Below are 26367 nucleotides of genomic sequence, written 5' to 3'. Positions count from 1 at the left end.
TCACAGAAGAGAGAAAGCCAGTTTCTGCTCTATTTCTGGGCTTTTCCCTTTACCCCTGGCCATATTCCCCTCCTTTACTGCTTCAGCTAGTTGAGTGGGCCTATCCAGTACTTGCAACTGAGAACATCCTGACTGCTAGGGTTTGCAAAGTAAAAATCTAAACACAGAGGAACAGGGAGAAAGCAAAGAAAGTAAGGACAGGGAAGGAGAAAGTGTGCCAAGGAAACTGGCTCAGTATTTACAACCTTTGGAAGGAATAATGTCAAATGATGCCCCAACACCTCACTGAGGACCACTTGGTATGAACTAAGCCAAGTGGTTTACAGGCTCCAACAGAGTCCTTCCCCACCCTGTGTGGCAGACACCATTATCCCCATTTTATAGGCCAGTAAACTGAGGTGCACAGACGCTACATAACAAATTGGGGCAGAGCCAGGGTTTGAGAGTAACCAAGCGCTTGCCCCAAACCACTGTGCTATACCGTCTGCCCTGTCTGTACTTACAAGGCTCCCGACTCCTTCATTCAGTCACCCAGCACCCATGCACCGGGCCCATCTGCTGCATGAGCCAGGCACTGGGAGGGCTGCCAAGAAAAAAAATGAGGACACCAGATCCTAGACCTTGGGGGCTCCATCTAACGCAGCTTAAATTCAAAGGGCTAGAGAAGCCAAGCAGGTAATGTCAATGGGCAAAGAAGAAAAAGTAGAGAAATGACAAGGATAACCATACATAACGGTTACCAAGAGCTCACCACATGCGGCTCTGAGTGTCATTTTGTCCGTGCATCAGCCCTGTGAGGTAGTCTCACCACCTCCATCAAACAGATGAGACAACTGAGGCTCCGAAAGATTAAGTAATTTGCCCATGACCACACCGCTCAGGAGGGTAAAGCCAGGATCTGAATGGAGACAAGATGCCTGCAAAAGCCATGCTTCCAAGCACATCACTCCACGGCCCGCTGGCTGAGACCTGCTGACTTGGCTGAGTGCAGGGTCCCGCAGGGAGAGGTGGGAATGGCTGAGCCTGTGCTCGGGCTGCAGCGGCCGTGGTACTGCAACTCCAGCCAACTGTGGGAATAGAGGCCTAGGACGTCCAAATCTTACAATTTTTCACGAGAATCCACAGATCCTGATTTTTACATGCAACTTCTCATTTTTAAAGGTTGGCAACCAGTACAAATCGAGAAGACCATGGGGCCCAACACAAGCTATTGTAGGGGTTGTACCTGGTACATGGCCTGACAGTCTGCAACATGGCACCTGGGAGGAGAGTGAGCTGGAAGGACAACACACACAAGTCTTCACTCTTGGGGCATGGAGACTCGCAAGCAAGAGCTCCCCACTAAGAGTCTTCAGCTACATAACTCAGCTCAGACCCTGGGGAGGAGCGGGCCCACTTCTTGCCCCATGTGTACCCCCAGGTCCTGGGTGCTGGCTCAGGAGGGTCTAACTGTGTTCTCAAAGCTCCAGAACAGAGTTGGAAGCTTTGAGTTCTACAGGGGAAACTCCACAGGGCCATTATCCCCTCTCTAATCACTAACAAGCTTTTGGCTCCTGAGCCAGGCCCCAGGCTTCTGTGTCATCATTTCTTTGGCACATCAAAGACAACAACCAAAATAACAACTGCTCAGGCCCACCGAGTTCCTCCATGCCTGGCTATCCAGAACAAAGTAGAGAATGGCATTTTGTTTTGCAGCCCAGTGGATAACTAGGACGTCATTTTTCCTGACCAGGAAATGCTCTGTCTGAGCTCTCTGGAGCAGCCCTAACTGTCAGCCAAAAGGAGCTGCTCCTTTCACCAGGAAGAGAGGTGGGTTTTGGGAAGGAACCATGTCTGATGGCACGCCTACACAAGAATAGGATTTTATCCTGAAGAAATTAGAAATCTGCTGAATGTCTGAACCAACAGAGCCAAAGAAGGTATGGGTAAATAAAGAACCCTGAGGTCAAACTCCCAAAGCAGGTTGGTCGTTGGGATGGAAGCAGAAACGGTACCCTACTGTACAGGTACTTGGCTCCCGAATCCCGGACAAAGAGTAAATCCCCACCCTTAGGCCTTCCAAAGAGTTCTCTGGGGCTTCAGTCTTCAGATACCCTTTTTCCCCAGGCTCCCAGGCCTAGAATCCACTGGCCTGAGCACCAGGCAAAGAGGAAGCCCACTCCCCAAGAGAGACCCAGCCCTATTATTCCCAGCCCTAGGGAAGCCCTATTAATGTTGAGCATGAACTCAGGAGTCTTCGCTCTACTGGGGGCCTTCTCCACCCATGTTCCTGGCACAAACTACCCTACCCCCAGCTCTAGCTACTCTAAGCAGCCTGGGCCTTAAATAGCCAGAGCAGAGGCCGCTGGCCAGAACCCGTGGTCATAGCACAACTGTCCTTGAGTCTGAGAGGAATCCTAGGAATTTTCCCAGGAAAGGCTTAGGCTCACATCCCAGGATTCCACAGCAAGCCTCTAAGCCCAGGTCAAAGGTTACGGGAAATAACCAAGGGGATGTGGGGGGGCGGGGGATGTTGCTCTCCTAGGCCAGGAGGAAAGGACAGAGGCAGGATTCACCTATCCACGGTCAAGATGACACCTGTGAACAAAAGTGTTTCTCTCCTAATGCAGCAACAAAAACAACAACAACAACAACAACAAAACAAAACAAAAACCTGGGGAGAAGACAGGAACAACCTACATAGTGGCAACAATGGAAACATGGTAGCTAGGCCCCAGGAGGAGGCCACCATCACTCTTAAAAGGCCAGTCATCGCCTCCTCCTTCCTGGAAAATAAAGGGACTTTAGGAGCAAAACTACCCCCAGAAGCCTAAGGCCACCCCATGCCCTGACCCCTATACTCCATTCTCTCTGAGTCCCTGGCTCACTAGCGGGCACTTTCCTCCCATTCTGTGCACATAGAAAGCCAGGGCTGCCACTTAGCAATATAGGATAGCTTGTTTCACACTTCTCACATCAAAATAAAGGTTTCTAAGAAGCTAAATACACTTATTGGCTTCTGGGCCAAATCAGCTTGCCCCAAGTCTAGAACGCAACACCTTCTTGGGTTTTGTTGTGCTGAGAAGGAGTGGTCCATTCCACCATGGAGCACATGGGAAAGGCACTCTGGACCTCAGAAGGTACTGGAAACCCATGTATTCACACCTTCCCACTTGGCTCAGGACTCCAGTGACAGCCCCCACTGCTTTGTAGCAGGAAAAGCCATAAGTGGTCTGGACATCACTGATGGGAAGCAGACTGTGTTCCACAGTGAATGAGATCCTATCCTTGGAAGGGAGAATGTGGGCAATGAAGGTGACCGTCCCCTTCTCCAATCCCAGGATAATGCTGGTGCTGGGAAGGGGCGGAGAAATATAAGGATACCAACATGGGCCAGTGGAAGCTCAGGGCTGCAGTATGATCATTCTGCTGCCTGCCTCATTCACCCCAGTGCCATGCAATGTATCAGATTCAAACCCTGGAATTCACACCAAACCAGGTCTGGAAAGTGGATTTAGGTTCATGCCCAAAGCCTCTCTGGTACCCTGGGCTGCAGGTGGCCCAAGCCCAAGAGCCCCCACCTCCCCCCAAAGAGTAGCTGGCACCTACAATCTAAAATGGGTCCTTATTCCCTCCTCCCCTGGCACTATCCCTCTAACATGGCTTCCAGGATAGGGACCAAGAACTGCCTGGAAGCCATGTGTTCTGAGAAGAATACCTAATTTGCCTCAAGACCACCCAAGACAATTAAAGATACAACCAAGATGCTCCTTGCCCTGTCTTCCATCACCTCTTCCCAGTTATGGTTCCTCATGTAAGTCCTGAAGATACAGAAGGCTCCAGGAAAGAACACTCCGACTCTATCATGATGGCATGCTGCCCTTGGAAAACATCCCTTCCCCAGTCATATGTGTATCCCTCTTGCCTGTACAGCTCCATGTCTGGTTGTCTAGCAAAGCTTGTACCTTTGGGGCCATGCCTGGGGACCCCAAGACCCATGCTGGCAACACAGGCGCAGAAAGGTTAGAGAAGCTGCAGGGGACACAGAGGCCAGCCAGCCCTCAGGGCCTCTGCTCTGTCATCCTGCAGCTGCTTTCTTCTGGCAGCTGGACCCAAGCCACAGAGCCATTCACGGTAGTTAATGCCCCAAATACATACTTCCACCTAGCCCATCTTGGAGCCCAAAATTCAGAGGGCTTCACCATCTTTGTCATCTCAAGGGTTACTCAGGTGCTGGGGTTGGGTCTCAGACCTAAACTAACCAATGACCAGCACCTGCAGCGTCACCGGAGTGCAGGTTGCTGCCATCCACAACCCAGTGGCACAAAACATCCAGAGCCCTCCCTGCCACCCAAAGCTTTTGACAAAAGTCAGGCCTAGGTTCCCAGCCCTCATCCATTCTCCCATCTTGTTGACACTGTAATTGGGCTCCTTCTTGCCACCTTCTCTCTCCCTACCCTGGTCAGTCCCTTATTGTGTGTTCCCTTGGATCACTGGTCCCTTCCCACCAGCCTCCCTACTCTGACCCATTTCAAACAAGATCACAGGCAGACTTTCCTGAAGTTGGCTCCCAGAGCAAGGCATGATGCCCATGAGGGAGGTGGGGCAGAGCTACAGCCTTGCAGGTGGTGCTCACTTATGACCTCTCACCACCACCAGGCACTGAGAGCTTCACAGATGTCACTTGCTGAGCTCTCGTATCTCTCTCAGAATGGCTCAGCAAGGAGGTTCCTGGCCATTTTTCCAGGACAGGGAGATACCACTCCATGACAGAGCCCTGTTGCACGAGAGAGTTGCCTCCCACACCCCTTCCCACCAGTTTTTGCTTTAGGGACAGAATAGGCACTCCTTGGATAGCCTGCTTCTTGGGGAAGTGTCAAGATTACAGGGGTGACAACGGAAGTGACAGATGGTGCTGGGGATAAAGCGGAGATGGTGGTGGTGGGGGGGGTGACTGGCTGGGAGGAATGCCAGGCATGAGGCTGCCATGCTGCACGTTTCTTCCCTCTCCCCCTCACAGCTCCACTTCTCCTGACTCTATAGCCTCCCTTGCCTTGGAGTTTGAACCCTGCCCCATCAGATTCTGACTGAAGAAACACAGGAGATGGCCCTAGGGGCCGGAAACCCTGGGACCCAGCAAGAAGGAGGAGCATGGCAAAAGCACACAGGAGTCTGGCTGCTCAAGGAAGACAAGAGGCAACAGAAACTCCCCGGAGGGCTTCCCAGACACGCACAGCCAGGAGACATCAACCCTAAACACCCCTCAGCTGACCTAGGGTTGAGTAGAGCCTAGCCACAAGATGTAAAGGCTACTGAGCCTGTATATAGCATGCGGGGAATAGGAACCCAGCACATACTGACCTCGAAGTACAACTCCATATGCTCATCTAAGCTCCAGGACGGGACAGTTCCCAGGCCAGCTGGTGCCGGGTTGACCACTAAGCCAGCCTGAGGTGAGGGGTGGGGGGCGGGGCTCAATCAAATCATAGCCTCCTGGCCAGCACTTAATACCAAAGTCAACCCTGAGGCAGGAGAGACACCAAAGCGTATCTCTAAACATGTCCTTGACTGTAATTAACCTTCCACAAACTCTTTGAAGAATATTAGTATGGTTGGGCCCATTTTATAGCAAGATAGAAAAAGAAATTATTTTCCCAGGATGACAAGCCGGGAGAGGAGAATGGAGCCTAGACTCCTAAATTCGAGCCAAACCCCACCCCTGGTCTCCACCCAAATCAACCCTGTGCAAGTCCTCCCAGGAGGCTGACGGCTCAGAGTGCAGAGGGTGTGGAAGGCGTCCATTCAGCCAGCTTAACCTGGCAGTAACCAAGGCCCCTGAGCTCAGGCTGTACAGCCATACCTGAGTCAATCCCCTCTCTGTGCCTTGACCTACCAAGGACATAATACCTGAAATCCTCACAGAAACGCCAACACGGGGAATCTGAGGGAATCTTTCCACCCCACCTCCCAGGCAGTGCTATCAGGCTTCTCAGCTCAGGGACTGAGGACAATCTCTGGGCATACAGTGAACGGAGCCCGAGGGAGGGGACCGTGGCATGGAGCAAACCCATTTTCTGCTGCCTTCTTACAAAGAGGGTCAGTTTCCACATCCACTCAGGCACTAGGTATCATGTGTCATTTATGGAATCCTTACCATGTGCCAGACAGTGCTCTAAGTACCTCACCAGGATTCTCTTACCGAATCCACCCCATAACCCTAGGAGGAAGGTAATATTTTCATGCCATTATATAGATAAGAACACTGAGGGGTTAACTAATGTGCTCAAGGTCACATGGCCAATGAGTAGTAGCCTAGGATTCATATCAGGCAATCTGATTCCGGTTACCCTACATACTGCTCCCACCAGCAAGACCAACTGTTAGAGCAACCTCTGGCCACAGACAAGACTCAGACATAACTTTCTGGTCAGCTGGGCACAAAAAATGTACACAGACATGCATGCACAGATGCGCAAACATTCACAGATCTCTTGGCCTTCAGCTAATCAGCATGTCTCTTAGGATTCAGGGACTGCCCTCCTTGGGTACATAAATTCCAATTTATAGTGCCCGGGTGAGGTAAGCCTCTGATTCACCCAACCTCTGATTCCGCTCCTCCCCATATTTAAACTTACTTGACTGACACAGAGCCCCCTCCTCAATGGGAATAAAACACCTCAGTCTAGAAATTATGAAACCAACAGCTTCTGCTTCATTTATGCATATTTGCAAAGTAGACCAACAAATGTATTTTCAGATTAAAGGGGAAACGTACGTGCATAAATTCAGATGACAGTATTTATAGCATTAATTACATAAGTCCTACCTCCCGTATTTAGACTCAGAACCAATTCCTTATCAGTCACATATTCAACATTTCACCGTCCCCCCCCCCCCATCAACGGCCCGGGCCCTCCCTCCCTCCCCTCCCCCTTCTCGCAGACCAGGGCCTCACATGCTGGCAAGAGGACACGGCTTCCTTCACTGTCACAGCCCAGCCTCCCAGACACACCCAGATCCAGCCTTAGACACCCGGGGACGGGCGGACACGATCCCCCAAAGGCCCCCCCCCATCCCCAGGTGAATTATAAACATCTTCAGGAAGTTGCCTGTTGGTGGGGCTCAGCCCCGCCGAGACCCCTGCGGGGCCCACCCCAGCCGGCAGCCCCGCAGAAGGCACATCCAGACCGGGGCCCAGACGAACGTCCACTTGGCTGAATGCAGAATCGCTCCCCGTTCCTGGGGGAACGGCTGCCTCAGACGGGACCACCGAAGCCCGGGATCCGGGCGCTTAGGTGGGGGGTGGGGAGGGGAGACAAGTGGAGGGGGAAGGCAAAGCAGGCCCAAGGTCTCCAGGATCCAAGTCTGCAACTACCCCGGGCTGCTGCGAGGGGCCCCGCGGAGCCTCTGGCTCCATCCTTGCAGGCGGTGCCCATCCAACAGCACCTGCGCGCTGGCTGCCGGGGCCGCGGGGGTCCGGAGGATCCCGGACTGGCCCCGTCCCGCTCCTGGGGCCCCCGCCCGCCCTCGCACCTGGCTGGAACCAGGTAGGTGTTCGCTGGCTCCTTGCCGCCAAGGGGTCCGCGTCCCGCGCGCCCAGGGGGGCGCCCCCCGACGCCGCGGCGCCGCGCAGAGCCCGGGCCGCTCTGGGGGCCCCAGGCCGGCCCCGCGTCGAGGCCCGGCGGCGCGGAGCTGACAGCCCGCCTGGCGCCCCGGGAGCTGCAGGGCGGCCCCCTCCCCGCGCCGCCCTCCCCGCGCCGCGGCCCAGCAGGGCCCTCACCGGGAAGCGTTCCAGGTCAGTGGCCGCCATGGCGAGCTCCGCGCCGCGCGGGCGGGCCGGGGCGAGCACCCGGGCCGCGACGGGGACCAGCCGGCTGCGGGACGCGCTCCGCCCGGGCGGCTGCGGCTGAATGGATCCAATATGGCCACTTCCTGGAAACTCCCCTCGGCGGCGGCGGCGGCGGCGGCGGCGGCGGCGGCGGCGGGAGAAGTCGCGGAGCCGCCCCCGCCCCCGCCCGCGGGACCGGCCTCCCCGCCCGGCCCCGCCACGAGCGCAGCCGGACCGCGCGGGACGGCGGGGGTCTCCGCGGCGAGGCGGGAGGCGCGGGCTGCGGGGGCTGCTGGGACTTGTAGTCCGCGCGCTGGGGGTCGGGCGCGCAGGGGCTGGGGGCCGCGCGCGGGTACGGGGGCCTCTGCGGGGCTGCAGCCGAGCGCGGGGCGCTGGGAAGCAGGCTCGTGGCGAGGACCGTGGGGTGCCGCGAGCGCCCAGGGGTGTCCGCGCACCGAGCTGCCTGCACCCCGTCGGAGCCGGCCAGTGCCCTGGGACCACCGGCGCACTCGCCGCCGCTCGGGGCCGGGCCCGGGGCCCCACCTGATGCTCGGATCCGAGCCTGGGCGGGACCCCGGGCGGGACCTGCGAGTCCGGCCGGGCGGCCTTCCCGGGAAGAGACCAGCCTTCCATTCCTGCGGGTTGAGTCCTTGCGCAACGAACGCGCAGGATGCTCATTTCACCTCGACCGTCGAGGCGCTAGATTGCAAGTTTCATCACCCTGCTTGCCCCAGGGACTGGAGGCGACGTCGCAGTGGAATCTGGGCCCTGTGCAAAGAGAACCACACGTCTCAGGGCACGCACATTCTCTCTGCTAACCTTGCTACTCAAAATGTTCATAAATCTCAGAGAAACAACACTTCAAAGCAAGCCGATGGCTTCAGTGAGCTCTGGTCCTTTTCACTGACTAAACTAGCCTTACAAAATCTAGCTCCAAATCCTCTAAAACGCTTTTTTTTTCTTTCCCTTCTTTCTGCCTTTCCGCTCTCTCTTTGGGAATATGGCAAGATTTGCCTCCTGCTCCTCCATTGGCCTCCTCTCCGGTCATTCCACCTTCCATACTTCCCCCACATCACCCCCAATATCTTCTGAGAAACAACGTGGCCCGTTCTTCCTACTCAGAAACTTGTGCTGGGAGGAGGTGTCCAAAGACCATATCTGGATTTGGCACACCTGGATTTAAGATGAGCCCCCTTCCTGACCCTTCCACTGGCTTGCAGGCAGGTGGGTAAATTTCTTACCCTAAAATGGCTTTCTCTTCCTCTCCCACCCAATTTGTAGCTTGTCACTAAACTAAACTGATTCCAGTAGTCCTTTCCTACTCAATGTGTTCCCTTTGTTCCCCTCTACTGTGGTGGTTTTCACATGCTACATAGTAGTTATCCACAAGCAATAGAGCAGTGGGGAAATGAGTTGTACCAATGGCAAATCTCCTGGATTGGAATCCTGCTTCTAATCCCTTGCTAAGTTTTTAACCTTACACAATTAACTGTTCGTCTTCTTCCTCATCCTAAAAACAAGAATTAGAGTACCTATGTCATAGGATTAAATGAGACAAAATAAGTAAGGAGCTTTAAACTATATTTGAAATAAAATGCTTAATAAAATCTCTCTCTAGGCCATAAAGGCTTTGGGGCACATGGCTGGATCAGTTTGTGGAGCACACAGCAGACTCCTGATCTCCAGATTGTGTGTCCGAGCCTCACATTGCAGGTAGAGATGACTTGGAAATAAAATCTTAAAAAAAAAAAAAAAAAGACTATAAAGGCCTTAATGTCAGAGTAGAGAGAGACAGACAGACACACAGACACACACAAACAGACTACACATGCACACACAGAGATCAATGTTGAATTGACCATCCTAGACCATATCTACTCTTTCCTTTTTTTCCCTCCATAATTAGTAAGAAATCTGTCACAAATGCCATTTTCTGCATCACAACTCTCTGAAACCTGCCCTAAATTATTTTTTTTAAAGATTATTTATTTATTTATTTATTTGAGAGAGAGAGAATGAGCAGTGGAGAGAGGGGGGGAGGGAGAGAGAGAGAGAGAGAAAAAAAAAAAGAAGACTCCCTGCTGAGCAGGAACCCTCCCATGAGGGGCTGGACCCCAGGACCCTGGGATCATGACCTGAGCTGAAGGCAGCTGCTTAACCAATTGAGCCACCTAGGCACCCCCTAAATTATCTTTAAAATGATCCTTTTTTTCCTAGTTGGGCATGTTTCAAAATGTCTACTTGTAGTAATCCCAGCTGATGGCTATGAGAAGGAACAACCCAAATTACAGCTGACTTCCTTCTCTTGAGATATGTTCACTTCACTAGAGGAATTTACACCTACTCCCCAAACCCCAAATTTCTTTTTCTTTCTTCTTCCTCTTCCCCTTTCCCTTCTTCATCTTCTTCCTTTTCTCTCTTCTTCTCCTCCTCCACCTCTGTCTCCACCCTCTCCACTTCCTTCATCTCCCCTCCAATGCCACTACTGGCCAAAACTATGGGAGGAGTAAGAGTTACCTGTGGGCACACAAAGGTGAATGCCACAATCATTTCTCACATGAAGCAGAGGGTTACTTCTTATGGCAGCATTCCCATGTGTTCCTTTTTTCTAATATTTATTTTTATTTATTTATGATAGACATAGAGAGAGAGAGAGAGAGGCAGAGAGAGAAGTAGGCTCCATGCCGGGAGCCGGATGCGGGACTCGATCCCGGGACCCCAGGATCACGCCCTGGGCCAAAGGCAGGCGCGAAACCGCTGAGCCACCCAGGGATCCCCCTCCCATGTGTTCCTTAAACACCCAGGAGAAGTTCATAGATGTTACACACACACACACACACACACACACACACACAATGGTCCCACAGTTAGAAATAAAATAACTGTATGTATGAATGCTGAAAGAAGAAGAAAAAAAAAGATTTCTGTAGAAGTTATGAGATATTTTGATAAGCTAATATGCATTGCCACTATCTGAGAGGTAAAAAGGAATGGATATGCAGCTCTCTGCTTAGTTGACCACTCCTCTGCCCCCACCCCATATACACATCTGGCACCACAATGAACTTGAACATGACAGACTTCACTGTTGCTTGTCGTTTACATTTGTTATAGTTCCTTTTGTCATACTAAAGAGTAAAATGTTGGTGTTGTATAGTTTACCTATTGTTTCCTTTCTGATATTTACGATAAAACATCTTTTTAGAAAGTCCTTCCCTCTCTCACATTCATAAAGATATTCCCTTTGCATTTTCTTACAAAGCGTTTTTAAAATTGTTGTCACGTTTAGGTCCAAGGACGATTTGTGCATGTGCCAAGCCAGGTGTTTAGTCTTTCCCCACTGATTTACAATGCAAATAGTTATCAGAGTCTAAATTTCTCTATGCATACGTGTAGGTCTGTGGGTCAGTTAGGCTTCGGTTCCAATGCTCCCACAAGACAGAAGTTTCTTTCTTCCTCATGTTATCCACAAAGGCAGTCTAGGTGATGTGACATGCTATACACACCTTCTGTGTCCCTTTGCTTTGAAAGGTCTTGATCTCTTGGTCTCATATAGTGATATCTGCATTCCAGACAGCAGGAAGCAATGAAGGTGATAAAGAGAAAATGATCAAGTACTCAACAATGACCCACAAGCTGCCATATGGTACCTCTGCCTACATCCTATCGGCCGGAACCCCAGCTAGGAAATGGGGTCTGCATCCTGGCCATCATGTATATGCTAAAAATTCCATAAAATGTTTAGAGCAGACGCTGGGAAATAGCAGCCCTCTCTGCTGAGTCTGTTTTTGGACTATTCTGTTGCAGTGAGGTGTCTGAGAAAATTTTGTTTCTAATACTTAAAATTGTTTATTCGTAGATGTATCGGAAGATTAAAATATTACAAAGTAACATGCAAGAAAATAACCAGCTGTATACGACCTTTCAGAATCGACCACAGAAATGACCATTACATCACACATTCCAGAAAGCTTTTTGTGCATAGTTAAAGAAAGGAAGAGAGATCACAGAGGTACTTTACAAGAATTGGACCAAAATGCAGATGCTATTTTAATTTGAAGTATGACATTTAATTTTACTTGAAACTGAAGGAAGAGTTGACCTTCAAGTCATGTTTCTTGACCACAATTACCACCTTACTTGTTGAAAGGTACCTCTGAGAGTAAACAAAAATGGTGAAAAGCATTAAGATATTCAGTCATTTTTTAAAAATGATACATTTGAATTGTGTGTGTACCCACACGTGTATGATCCTTTCCACTTGCCAATCTCCCTTGCCCTGCCTCCTGACTTTTGTTACTTATATTAATATTGTTACATTGTCCAGGATTATGAGAAACATATTCTGTTCTGTAGAAATATAATTGCAGTTACTTGGTATACATTCTAGATTTAAATGCATTCCAAGACTTTTATCAAGGCTTCTCCATTGCAAGCTCTTCATTTCAATTCATCTCTTCATGGACTGAGTTTCATCATTAAGCTGTTTTATCAAGAAGAGTTTTGGATGTTTAAGAATGTCTGCCTGTTGCCTATACACTGGAACCAGATCTTGGCCAGGTATCATATTCTTGGGTCTCACCTTCTTTCCCATAGAGTATGGTAGATGTTGCACTTTCTTCTCTGGAAAAGATCTGAAACAAGTCTGAATTTTCCCCCTTTAGGTGACCTCTTTGTCCTACTTGTATGCCTAAAGAAGTCACTTTCCATCAGGTTTTGTAGTTCATTGATTTTAACCAAGACATGTCTTAGTATTAAACATTCTGAATCCAGCCTTTCTGAAACATAATGGGTCTTTCAATCTGCAGTTTACATTTTTTCTGCATTAGGCATTCTCTTTTGGCTCTATTTTTTATTTTCCTTCTTCAGGGATACCAGTTAATCCTTATGTTGGATCATCTTTGTATGTATTCCATTTCTAGTAATTCTAATTTCTTTTTGTTTGTTTGTTTTAAGATTTTATTTATTTATTCCTGAGAGAGGCAGAGACATAGGCAGAGGGAGAAGCAGGCTCCCTGAGGGGAGCTTGATGTGGGACTCGATCCCAGGACTCTGGGATCATAACCTGAGCCAAGGCAGATGCTCAACCACGGAACCACCCAGGTGCTCTGTAATTCTACTTTCTTAAATCTCCTTACTTTGTTTAGCTGCCCCAGTTCAGGAATGTGAGTTTCTGTGTGGTTAGTTGTCTTTCTTGTTAGTTCTAAGTTATTTCTTAGTTCTATCATAATGCTGTTTTTGTCCTCATTTTGTTTCCTTGCTATCAAGTCTCGTTTTATCATCCTATCTTTGAGCCTTCGATTATTGAACTCGTGTTCTTATTAAGTTGTTTTCAATGTGAAACAATTGAAAGCAATTTCCTTTGGCAGGAGATAGGAGTAGGGGTGAGAGGGGGAGGAGGCTTTGTTTTTTGCCAACTATTTTCCCCTGTTTATCATTAATTATGTGCTGCCATGTGTTGGCATCCGTTTCTTTTCATCTTGATTTGGTAGCTCTGTCCAGACCTACTTTATGCTTCTGTAACATGATGGCAGGAGAGAGGAGCTCATTGACTATCTCCCCACTATTTGAGATCAGTCTATTTTTCCCTCTGACCTAAGTGAGAGGCAGGGTATTTGGATTTTGTACACCTTTTGGAAGTTGGAGGGGAGGAAGGGAGAGAGGAGAGCTCAACTGAAGCACAGTGCAGTCTTCATTGGAATTCCTGCACGTGCTCCTGTCCTGAGGTTCTGATTAATGTCCTGCGCAAGGCTCAGGTCACCTGATTGGGGATGGAGAGGATACTAGATACCTTTTGCAAGGAAAGGGGAGAACCCAGGCTTTGCATCAATTTCCCAATTGGAGTGTTGTTCTAAGGGTTTTCTTTCCATCAACTGAGTCAGCTCCATGGGTCATACTCCCTGCTTCCCCTATTTCTCCCCAGCACCCTTTTAAATATGGTTCATTCAGAAGAGGAAGAATATAAGGGCATGACTCACATCTGTTTCCTTTCAGATTCAGGAGCACTTGGGAGAATGTTCAGGATTTTGCCCATTTCTGGGCATTCGGGACAGGAGAGAAAGCAGAGATGTGCTGCGCCACTCCATAGCATCCCAAAACCTTCTGTATCTTTCTTTGGATGCCAAATTTGAAGTTGATTGTATTGGTTGCTGACAGGAAATTTCCCTTGTAGTTTTATTTACTTTCTTTTGTTAGAAATTAAGAAAGAGAAATGCCTTGGGGAAGCTTTAATCCACTATCTATATCTAGAAGTGTCCCTACATGTTTTTAAAATAGTGTTTGCTGGGGCACCTGGATGGCTCAGTTGGTTAAGCATCTGACTTGATTTCAACTTAGGCCCTGATCTCACGGTTGTGACATTGAGCCCCACATTGGGCTCCATGCTCAGTGGGGAATGTGCTTGGGATTCTCTCTCTCCCTCCCCCTCTGCCCCCATCCCTTGCAAGCTTGCTCACTTGCTCGCTCACTCTCATAAATAAATAAATCTTTAAAATAAAACAAAAAAAATATTGTTAGCTATCACTGGCTTTCACATCTGACTTGTATCAATGGCTATGAAACAATGCAAAGCAAAGTGCAGATCCAAAAAAACCTACTGGGTCCTAGGCACTGAACTCACAAGTCCTGAGATGTCCCAGGCAGGCAAACTCTCCCATTATGTAATACGTGACTCTTAAAAGCTAGATTTAGGAATTGTAGTCAAGCACCAGTACTGCAAGGTTGAAGCCTAAACCAGGAGTCCCAGCCTGATAGAAAAGCCATTCTGGAGAGAAGGGACCACACTGAACCTTTTTTTCCAGAAAGTTTGCACTAAAGCTGGGTGTAGGAGCTGTGTGGCACAAGGAGAATAACCAGCAGAAAGTAGCCCTTCCCTACCTTCATGGGTTTCCAGTTGTCCTCTGCCTTAGGGTTCTACAGTGGGACTGGCATGCTGTGGACAGGACAAGAAGCACTTCAAAACTTAGGCATCCCGGGATCCCTGGGTGGCGCAGCGGCTTGGCGCCTGCCTTTGGCCCAGGACGCGATCCTGGAGACCCGGGATCGAGTCCCACGTCGGGCTCCCGGTGCATGGAGCCTGCTTCTCCCTCTGCCTGTGTCTCTGCCTCTCTCTGTGTGTGTGACTATCATAAATAAATAAAAATTAAAAAAAAAAAATTTAGGCATCCCTGCCTTCCATCAGAACATGGACATCCTGTACACAAAGTACTACAGATGTCTTGGAAAGCCTTGGAGATAAGAATCTTTGCCTCCCCTAGAAACCCCCCTAGAGCATGGGTCCCTGAGTCCACTGGGAGAGCCCCAAGACCATGGTTTGCAGGGACACATCCAGGTTTTAGAGGGCCTGAAGCCTATAGAGTTTGGAAGGCTTTCTTCGAGAAAGGATACACAATTATAAGTACAAGATTAGGTATGGAAATAATTATGTAGAATGAGAATAGAAAAAAAGAACAGAGCTTGGAAAAGACCCACATAATGTGTTCCAAGATGTCCAGGAAGCCCTCAGTAAGTGGGCCACAGAGACACCCACAAGTCCCCAGTCCCAGTTTGTCGGGACTCCCTGCCATCCAGAGCTGCCCACTGGGGAGGATAGCCCACTCCAAACCTGGCTTGAAGGGTCGGAGGACAAGGGTTGACGCCAACATTACAAGGGGCTCCATGTGGCTTGCCAGAAGATCCTGCGCACAGCTTGGCCTCCACACCCCTTTCCTCACAGGCTCATGGAACCCCTGCCTCCCTGAGTTGGAAGCATCTCTGCTCTTCCAAGGTGCTTGTGACCAAAGAAGATTCTCTGGGGAAAAAAATATGTCAATTGTTCAGTAACCAGAGAGCTATGGCCTAAGTGAAGGACTTCAAATGCTCACATGGTGGAGAGGCCAGGTCATGTGCAGCTGGCCAGCCAGCCTTTTCCAGCATGGCCTCCAGCCCTGAAGGCTGAACGGATGGGACACAAGCAGATGAGTGGAAGCCCCACCTGGGGACACACTAGAGAGATGAGAAGTTAAAGTGTGCTTGTTGGGGAAAATGTGACCTTCAAAGAGAATGAGGGAAATTCGAGAGAGGACACGTGCTTCATGCCTGCCAAGGCATTTAAGGAAGTAAGCCATCAGGACAGGAGACAGCTAACTAGGGAGAAGCAAATCCACATGCAGAGTGATGGTTTTATTTCTTTTTCTAAAGAGATTTTATTTATTCATGAGAGACACACAGAGAGAGGTAGAGACACAGGCAGAGGGAGAAACGGGCTCGCCAGAACCTAATATGGAACTCGATCCCAGGACCTCAGGATCATACCCTGAGCCAAAGTCAGATGCTCAACCACTGAGCCACCCAAGAGTCCCCAGAGTGATGGTTTTCAACTCGGGCCCAGAAGAGCCATGAAGAAGGGTGGAGAGGAGAATGGGTCCAGTTGGAGGGGCTGTACCCCCTCCCCACAGACAGCTCCATTCCATCTCCCATATATGATGGGCTTTCACTTCAGGGAAGGGTTCCTCTGCAACTAAAAATAAGCCTGGAAACCACACCTCTGGTGAGAATCCATTCAGAGGGACAAACTGGATCTGGAAGGGCTGCTGCTGAAAGGAATCCAGAGGAATCAGTGAGTCTGAGTCAAGATAGCTAAGAGGTAAGGTTTTACCTGCAACCAAGGGGTTGGCCAGGGAAAATAGAGGCATGAGTTCAAGGAAACTGAGAGAAATTACTCTAAGTTGAATTCAGAATAGAAATAAAAACAAATTAGCAATAAAGAACAGACACACACGAGAACGAGGCCATCTGACTGAAGAATGAAAATAGAACTAAGGATCTGGTTAATGTACAAAACCTAATCTAGGGACACCTGGGTGGCTCAGTGGTTGAACATCTGCCTTTGGTTCAGGTCATGATCCCAGGGTCTTTGGATGAGTCTCGCATCGGGCTCCCCACAGGGAGCCTGCTTCTCCCTCTGTCTCTGCCTCTGCCTCTCTGTCTCTCATGAATAAATAAATAAAATCTTAAAAAAAAAAAAAACAATCTAGATGAACTGATGGACAAGAGGCCAAAGCCCCATAACTCAGCCGTTTGGTTCATATTACTGCTCTACTGAGTATTCCTTCATGCTCGCACAAGATAGAAGCTCTTAGGAAAGCAGACAAAGCTTTGAGGGGACACTCCTCCATTCCTTGGTGTGTGACAGAGCTTCTGCTACAGGATGGGGGGCCCATTGGTCCAGGACCTGCATGGGCAGGATGGTGGAGTAATCAGAATAATGACCTCCCCAAAGATATCCCTCTCCTAATCCTAGAACCTGTAAATATATTCCCCTACAAGCCAAACGGGATTTTGCAAATGTGATTAAGTTAAGGATCTTGAGACAGAGAAATTATCTTGGATTATCCAGATGGGCCCAATGTAATCATGAGTCTTGCTAGAGGGAGTCAGGAATGTCAAAAAGAGATGTCACAATGGAAGCAGAGATCAGAATTAATGCAGCCACATACACAAAAAAAAAAATGCAGCCACAAGGCAAGGAATTCAGACAGCTTCTAGAACAGGCAGGGAGATGTGCTCAACCCTACACCCTGCAAAAGGACCACACTCAGCCCTGCCAACAGAAATTTTAACCCAGAAAGACTGCGTTGGGCTCTAGAACCGTATAACAGCAAATTTGCGTTGTGTAAAGCCACACTGTTGTAATTTTACAGCGGTAGGCCCACCACTTGTCAGGTGAGTAACCTCAGGTAATTTACCTTACATTCTGTGATTCTGTGTCTTCATGTGCAAAACAAAGATAATAATAATTTCCACCTTATGTGGTTAGTGTGAGGATTAAGTGTGAAATGCTTAGAACCATTTCTGACCTGGTAAACTTTCAATAAATGTAAGCTGCAGTTAATTTATTATTATTATTATTAAATGATCATCATCAGATTTGTTTTCACTATCCTGCTTCCATCTTCCCAACCCTAGATTTAGGAATGAAGCTTATCAGAAGACAAAGCATGATTTCAGAGTCACAGGTATTAAAGTTGGGCACTGGTGCCTTTTATTCACCCATTCAATGGTTTGTTGAGTGTATATTATGTGCCACTCATTATTTCATTGCCAAAGACACATGGAGATCAGAAAGAGGACAAAGGATTTCTTCTGTACACTGCTTTTGCCTTTTGTCAGGGAAGAAAATCTTTCCCAGATGCCCCCTAAAAATTCCCCCTAGGGACTCACTGACCAGAGATTTGCCACATGACCACTCAGAAGTTCTAGGATTGCCAAAGGTGTATATTACACTATGTACAATAATGTGTATTGGCTGTACTACTGAGAATATTTAAATCTGCTGTAGAAGACAAAAAAAATAAAAGACAGCAAAATTCATAAAATGTGTTAAGTATAGACAGTAGTTGGTAACTTGCAAGACGTGCTAGACATAGAATAAATGAAACATATGGATGTTGAACATAGATTAAAAAGATACAAGAACACAAGAGTGTTACTTGTACACAGAAAGGGATGGAAAAACCAAGTTGTAAGGTTAGGACCATGCTAATTCCAGATTGACAGCTGTCATCCCCAGCTGGGAATGACCCCCACCCCCACCCCCATGGTGGCCCTCATTATGATCCCATCCTGACCTCATGAGTGCTCTTCTCTAGCTTTCCATAGGGTCATCCGCATGCTATGGTTGTAGCCAAGGATACTTGCTCCCGTGTTTCTTTGATAGAGCATGTGTTGGCTCCTGGAAACTTCTGTTTGCCAAGCCCCTCGACTCTGGTTCTCATGACCATGCTCAGTGAGGAAGGATGATGGGAGGGAGGGAGGGATGGGTGGAGAATGTGAAGGCCAGGGAACACAGGATTCAGGCAGTGGGCTCCTTCCACCGTGCCTACACCTTACCCTAAGTGGGTTCCCCTGCTCCGTCTTTCCCTTGTTTTTCACTGCAAGCATTAATTTGAGTCCTTAAACTGGGTGATTCAACGATCTTAAATTGGTCTCTAAGTCCTTCTGCTCACGACCTCTGAACAGCCTGCCTGATGGAGTACTTAGACACTGCATCACATTGAGATAATTCTCCACATGACAAACAATAATGATTTGTCCCTTAGGGCTTAGAAGCATTGCTATCTGAACAGAATTTGAGTCCTGACAGAAAGAAGGGGAGAATGGCTAATGGGGAGGTGCCTGAAGTCATGAGAGTTCAGAAAATGATGGTTGCCAGAAGGGCGGGGGGATAGGGGGATGGATGAAACATGGGTGAAGGGTAGTAGGAGCCTGTACAGGTACAGGCTCCTACTACCCAGTTATGAAATGAAGTCACAAGGATGAAAGGTACAGCACAGGGAATATAGCCTGAAGTCTATTGAAATACCATCATATGGTGCCAGATGGTAGCTACACTTGTGGTGAGCACAGCATAACGCACAGAGTTGTCAGTTCACTATGTTATACACCTGAAACTAATGGCTTATTGTGTGTCAACTATACTTCACTTAAAAAATAAAATAAGTTTGTTCTTCTGACTCCAGGACAGACAAAGTCATTTGAGGTAAGAGTCCATTTTTCTGACAACTTGCAGATACAGGATGATTAGAATTTGTTCTCATCTGTGAAGTCCCTCCTGGAGTGGAGAGGAAGGACTGGCTGGCTTCTTGTTGGGATCATGCTGGCCCATGCTAGTATGATTGTAGAAGGTTTGGGACTGAATGAGGTCACTTACTCTTTCGCAAAACAAAGATTTACTGAGCACGGCCTGTGTGCCGGGGGCATGAGGATAAGGCATGGCTACTGCCTGCCAGAGTTCAGAGTTCAACAGGATGGCCAACATAAACATTATTAATTATAACAATATATGGCTGAACTTGGCCACCCCTTTAAGAATCTGCCTGCAGCAAAGCAAAATGTGTAGGAAGCCTAATAAAAAGGCACAAGAAGCAGCATTATTAAGCCCAAACCTGAGCCACCTCATGCCAGCAGCCTGCTGTGGTCTGTCTGCCAACTTCCACCTTGTCCCCTGATACCCATCTCCCTTTCCTAGCCTGTGTGCGTTCAGTTGGGCCTCCAGAATCTTGGGGTTCTAGGTCTCAGCTAATGTCCTGTTCCTTCTCTGTGTGGCTCAGCAATCCTGAGGAAAGCCTGCTGGTGAATCCCTGATGTCCCACCCTGGGTCTCACCCTCCCAGTGAGTGCTCCACCCTGGCTGACACTGCCCCCGACCCCCCACCCCAGCCCAGGCTTCCTAGGGTGGCTCATGGGACCCTTGCTGGGGACCCAGAGGAAGATAAGAGAAGGAGAGAGAAGGAGAAGGCTTCCCTGGGGGTGACATTTGGGCTGAGGCTTACACACTAATTTGCTCTGGTCACAGCAGCTACAAACACAAAGAATGAGCCCACCCAAGGCAGAAACCCTCTCTAGGAAGGAAGCCAGGGCCTCGGGAGTGACATTAACTCTTCTAGGCCTCCACTGAGAGGATGACAGCAGGTCAACTCACTTACAAAAAACCCATCTGCTTTCTCGGCATGCTCCTGCACTGCCCAGAGTTGCATGAGAGAGAAAAAAATGTATCACAGCCATGCTGCTTGACAGCACTACCTCCTGATGTTTCCATGCTCAGCAGACCTCCCAGAGTCGCTTAGAAATTCGAAGCTTGCTCCCGGCCACTGCCCTGGCCCATTCCCCAGCCACAGCTCCAAACATTAGTCACTCTCCCCCCGCCTCCAGCCCTCCCACTTGACCTCTTTTTAACAAGAATAATCCACTCCTTCGATCAACAGACATTAACTGAGGGCCTACTGTGTGCTGGAGCCACAGGGATACAGCAGGAGTACTTCTTGCCCTCACAGCAGAGTCAGAGAAATCCAGACAGGTGAGAGGCAGACAGACTGTTACAACTGAAGCTGCTAGGTATGGGCCAGCTTCCAGAGCCCTGAGCCCTACCCACGCTCTCCACCCAGCCCAAAACCCATATCTAGCGGTGCTGCCTGGACCACCAACCCTCGGGGCTCCAGGATGCCGCCTGGAAGAGCTCCTGGCTCTTCCTCGGGGTGTTCCCTGTTAGCAGGTCAGTTGTTCCTTCCTCTTCCCAGATCTTAAATCTCTCATTCCCCTCCTCCTTCCACCTTCTCATGGAGGCTCCTTGAAGACACCAAGTCTTGTCTTCCCTCCCTGTCCCCGCCCCATGGACCTTTCTGGTTTCTCTCCTTCCCTTTCCTATTCAACCTCTTGAAAGAGCAGTCTACTCGTCAACTCACGCATGTGTCTGTGTCTTTTGGCAGCCTATCCCTTGTCTCCACAAATCCAAGAAACTAACTGGTCTTGTTGAGGCCACCAATGACCTCTTATTGGCCAAACCCAGTGGCTTCTACTCTCCCACACTGCACCAGAATTCTGTTGCTTTCTGTGTTATGGTGTACATACTCATTGAGCCAAAGATCCAAATACACCCAAAGTTTAGAAAAGGGAAAGACTGGGAGACCCCTGCCTCAGCCTCCCACTCTACTCCCATGCGTGTCTTTCTAGATATTTGTCTGCTCATAAATAAAAGTAGAATTCATATACATTTAGAGTTTGGATGTAAAAGAAAGAAAACATGAAAAACTATACATCTCATTGCACAATCTCCACCCCAGCACCTGATTTTCGGCAATGGGTCTTGTGGGGAATGCATTTAGCCACTGGCACTTCTGGATATCTCCATTGCATCTTGATTGTGAGTCTATCGGGGGGGCTGTGCTTGAGTCCCTGGATTGATGATATATTTCTGGTCCACAGAAATGTTTATCTTGTTTGAGTACACCTCCAACTTTTGAACTTTCTCCTTCTATACTCTGCATATCATTGCCTTGGGGCTTCAAAGCATGAACTTTCAATCCCAGTCTCTTGCTAGTGAGCGATTCTGTTGAAGCACAACTTAGATTCTGTCACTACCATGCTCCTAAATCTGCAATGGCTCCCACCTCCCTCACAGTAAAGCCCTGGTCTCTATCATGGCTGGCAAGGTGGTACATGATATAAGCCCCCATTACTTCTCTGACCCCTTCTCTTGTTCTTTCCACTCTAGCCACACAACTCCGAGCTGTCCCTGGAGCACTCCCAATATAGTCCTTTCTCTACCCAGTATGTTCTTCCCAAGATATTCACACAGCTCACTCCCTCACTCTCTGAGTTCTTTCTCAAAAGTCACCATCCCTGGCCACCCTATGCGACTTCACAACACTCCCTACGTTTCCCATTTCTCTTCCCTGCTTTATTTTTGCCCCTTAGCACTTGACAATTATGCTTGCTATGCTAGCCTTTGCTTCTCACATACTGTGTATTTCAGTTTTCTTATTTGTCCTCTGTCTCCTCCACTATATTGTGAGCCCCACAAGGACAGGGATTTTTAGCTGTTTTGCTCACTCATGAATCCCCAGGACCTGGACATTCAGTAGGCCCTCAATAAATATGGTTGAATGAAATCACCGGGTTCATTTAGTAAAAATCATATTTGCACTTAATTCCTCATCACTATCTACGGCTCTTCTTTCTTCATCTTCCAAGGAGATGGTCATGCCACAATTCAGTCATTTCTCTCTGTCCTTATCTCTTGAAACTCTTTCCTCCTTTGGCTTTCGGGACTCTCCTCATAGCTCTCTGTCCATTCTTTCCTCTTCCCCTCCACAAACTGTTCCTTCACTCACTCCTATAGGACTGACATTCCCCAAGAGCCTACCTGCTTCTTCCTAGAAGGCCTCGCCCACACCCTCAAGTCATCCACCATCTAGGAGCTCATGACTCTTGTAGCTCCAGCCCAGATGTCTTTCTTGAGCTCCAGGTCCTCATTTGCAGCTACTTCCCAGGTGACCTACAAACACCCTTTAACATAAAAATTCAATTTGTCCAAACTCAACTTGCACCTTTTCCTTCTTTAATCTTTCCCATCTCAGGAAACAGCAACACCATTTTCTTCTTCTTGCAAGACAGAAACTGTGGAGTCATCTTTGAATGTTCACGTTTCCTCACCTCTGTAGGATGTGTCGCCAAATCCTGCATCCTCAGAAACTTCTGCACAGCTGGGCTCTCTTTTCCCTCCATCCTGCCTCTGCCCTAGTCCAGGGCTTTTCCAGCTCCCAATCTGTCTCCTCGACATGACTCTCTCGAGCTCATCACCCACACTACTACCTGATGGCTTCCTCAAAACCACGCTGGCCACATATTGGCTGCTGGCTGCCCAGAGAGAACGACTTTGAAGAGTATAATGATGTGCAAGGCAGATGAGATCCTGCCTTCAAGGGGCTCAGAGTCTGGAGACAGGCAGTGAGCAGGTAATGGGAGTGAATGGAGATGTGTGACACTGGGGAAAGCAAAGAATGTGAGGGGAGCACAAGTTGGGGGGGAAGATCTAGTGAAGGAGCAAGGGGATCACCTTGATGAAGGGCCATAGACTGGAAGATGATCAGGAGTCACCAGCCACAGAGTCTGTGTGGGGTGGAGATGGGGAAGGGGAAATATTTTGGGGTGAAGGAACAGAATTCAGAGAAAGCAAGTCCCCTTGCAAAAACTGAGAAGAGCCAGTGGTCAGGGAAGAGAGCTAGGGGAGGGCCAAGGCTCCCAGTTCATGTCCATCTCCACTCTTTCCAAGAGTCCATGATGAGACGATAAGTAAAAATTGCAAAGTATATTCTTTTCTTCCTCAATACAGAAGAGGATTTATCTGCAAGATTTCAGATAAAGGATTTTAACACATTTCTATAAAGCAGCAGCTGGAAGGATGAGTGCTTACGTATGAAGCAGAGTGCATGAAGACCAGAACCCTCACAGAGGGGACTACATCCACCTATTCACACACCCTCCCCGCCTCTGGACTCAGAGACCACCGATGCCACATAGAGCAAGCATCAGAAGAGGAGCTAAAAGCCAGAGGTTAACTAGCCACCTACATATTGAATACTTCTCCCTATCCATCTTTCCAAGCAAATGTGGATCAGGGTTAATTTTAAAAGATCCACACCTGGACATTTCATAGTGATATGTCAGAGCTATAAGGATAAAGAAAATATACTAAAAGCTCCCTTAAATGAAAAGAAAAAAGTCTCCATACAAGAAAATGTCAGAATGGCATTAGACTTCTCAATAGTAACATTGGTTGCTTGGAAGAAAATGGAGCATGTCTTCAAAGTTCTCATGGAAAACTATTTCAACCCAGAATTCTATACCAAGTTAACCTGTCAGTTCAGCATAAGGGAGAATAAAGAAATGTTCAGACATTTCAAAAGGTAAAAGGCTTACTTCATATTGGGTGTGGGGCAAAAAAAGATAAAAGATCCATGAAATTAAGTAAAAATCCTTAGTCTTGAATTTGATTCAGAAGTTTCAGTGTGAAGTCATTATGTATTCTCTCTTTCTAAAAATGCATTTCTAGGGTCACTTGAGTGGCTCAGACAGTTAAGTGACTGCCTTTGGCTCAGGTAATGATCCCAGGAGCCTGGGATGGAGCCTGGTCAGGCTTCCTGCTCAGTGGGAAGTCTGCTCATCTCTCTCCCTCTGCCACTGCCCCCACTGCCACTCATGCTTTCTCTCTCTCTCTCTCTCTCTCACTCACTCATTCAAATAAACAAAATATTTTTAAAAAATAATAAAAATGCATTTCTAGCTCTATCTACTAAAAAGACCTAGAAATACAAGACCAACCTAGTAACAATAAGAAATAGTTCATTCCATGTCTAGGACAGGAAATACATAAGATAAAACTGAAATATCTATCATTTCAGATACCAACAAAGAAAATAGGAAAGAGTCTCAGGAGCCAACTGAACAAAGCTTGCAGTAGCAAAAGAAGGGATGATGTGAGCATCAGTAATGACAATATCCATAATGAGTTGAAATACATCAAACACGCTTAAGTCCATGACTAAAATTTTAAAAGTTCACAGGTTGCCTTTGGAAGATGCTAGGGACTCATTATTTTGAAAAATGGTAAATAAAGGGAATATATCCAACCTTTCCCATAGGAGCCTCAGGGTAACTAAATAGTAAATGAGGGGAAGTTTCTCTCTAATATAGAAATCTTTTAGCCATTAATTGAAGGAGTGACAGGATATCACCATGTTGCAACCTACAATAAAATAATGCACCTACACAAGGATCACCCGTGGCCACTCACATCATGAAATGAGCCAAGTAGACAGGATGTGCATCCTTTTGGGAATGCACAATACCACCTATGAAAGTGCCCCCAAAATAATCAAACTTGAATCTGATCAACAACCTCGATTTAATTACTAATTCCAAGGAATTACGAGAGATAAAAGACCATGTCAAAAGTCAGGACGGGAATGCAATCAGCAAAATCCAGATTGTGGGAAATTTTACAAGAAAAACAAAACTAAAAAACAATTCTTTTTTCAACAAACAAACTGGAAGAGAAAAAAAGAGATGGTGGAACCATGGTGGACACTCAAGAGACACATCAAACAACTGCAATTGGATCCAATTCAAACAAGCAAACATTTATATATATCAAGGAAATCTGAATGCTGACTAGTAATGCTGACTAGTTATTTGATGATACTAAGAAATTATAGCTATTTTTTAGGTGTGTTAATAGTACAGTGATTATATTTTTTAAAAAGAGCCTGTACCAGAGCACCTGGGTGGCACCTGTCTTTTAAGCATCTGACTCTTGATTTCAGCTCAGGTCATGATCTCAGAGTAGTGAGATTGAGCCCCACGTCAGGCTCCATGCTGGGCATGGAGTCTGCTTAAGAGTCTCTCTCTTCTCTTTCTACCCTGCCTGCCCTACCCTCTCTCTCTCTCTCTCTCCCTCTCTAAAAAAACCCTAAAACAAAACAAACAAAAAAACCTGTACCTTTTCAAAATAAATTCTAAAATATTTACTGGTAATTGCTATCTGGGATTTGATTTGCTTGAAAATAATCTAGGGGTGGTGAGAAGCAGCTAGGAGTACACATGATACAGGATTGGCCATGGGTTGATAACTACTAGAGGTAGTTGATAGGGTATATAGGGTTCATTGTATTATTTTCTCTCCTTTTACATGTGTTTGAAGTTTCCCATAACAAAAATGTAAAAAAAAAAAAAAATCCCCTGAACATTCTTTCTAAGGGAGTTACTCACTAGCACTCAATCGCGTGCTCTAGCAGTTACCAAGAGAAAAATCCAACATTCAGAAACAGTACATCTAATGGAGGGAGCAGTGAAAGGAAGTCCCACGATGGGAGCCCAGAGCTGTGCGCAAGCAGGGACAGCCTGGGCTGGCTTGACCAGAGATGTGGGGGGTTGGGGAGGGACTGACTAGAATAGGGAGTATGATCGATGGCTCGGGAAATTCACAGAGCAGAAAGAAAAAAAAGACAATGACATTTCCAGAAAAACAAAAAGCAGACAAGAACGGCAGAGTCAAATATGAAGCAAACTGAGACATAGCATAGACATGAGCTGCACTGAACAGTTTTTTGTGGTTATTCTAAACAAACAACATTTTTTTTTTGTTTTTGTTTTCTTGCTTTTTTAGAATCAACTTGGAAAAAATTTATGGGAGATTTCACTATGATTAAATGGAAAATAAACATCATAAAAATGCATAAGGTACAG

General features: G+C 47.7%; 1 protein-coding gene across 25 annotated transcripts in view; it reads right to left on the bottom strand.

The window, feature by feature from the left end:
* Positions 1-26367, bottom strand: part of SEPTIN8 (septin 8) — a 54765-nt gene that overhangs the window by 17864 nt on the left and 10534 nt on the right. For 10 of the 25 annotated variants that reach the window (XM_072728624.1, XM_072728625.1, XM_072728627.1 and 7 more), the window contains exon 1: positions 7760-8012. The exons of 7 other annotated variants lie outside the window; for them this stretch is intronic. In XM_072728624.1, coding sequence (XP_072584725.1) covers positions 7760-7789 — 30 coding nt within the window. In that variant the 5' untranslated portion in view covers positions 7790-8012. Of the gene's footprint in view, positions 1-7512; positions 7719-7759; positions 8013-8350; positions 8880-26367 lie in introns of those variants that run through there. 8 more of the 25 variants (XM_072728621.1, XM_072728629.1, XM_072728630.1 and 5 more) reach the window with 4 other exon arrangements.

The sequence above is a fragment of the Vulpes vulpes genome, chromosome 12 (assembly GCF_048418805.1).
Source record: "Vulpes vulpes isolate BD-2025 chromosome 12, VulVul3, whole genome shotgun sequence".
Lineage (NCBI taxonomy): Eukaryota > Metazoa > Chordata > Mammalia > Carnivora > Canidae > Vulpes > Vulpes vulpes.
Note: the sequence above shows the minus strand (reverse complement) of the source record. Positions and strands in the feature narration are given on the sequence as shown.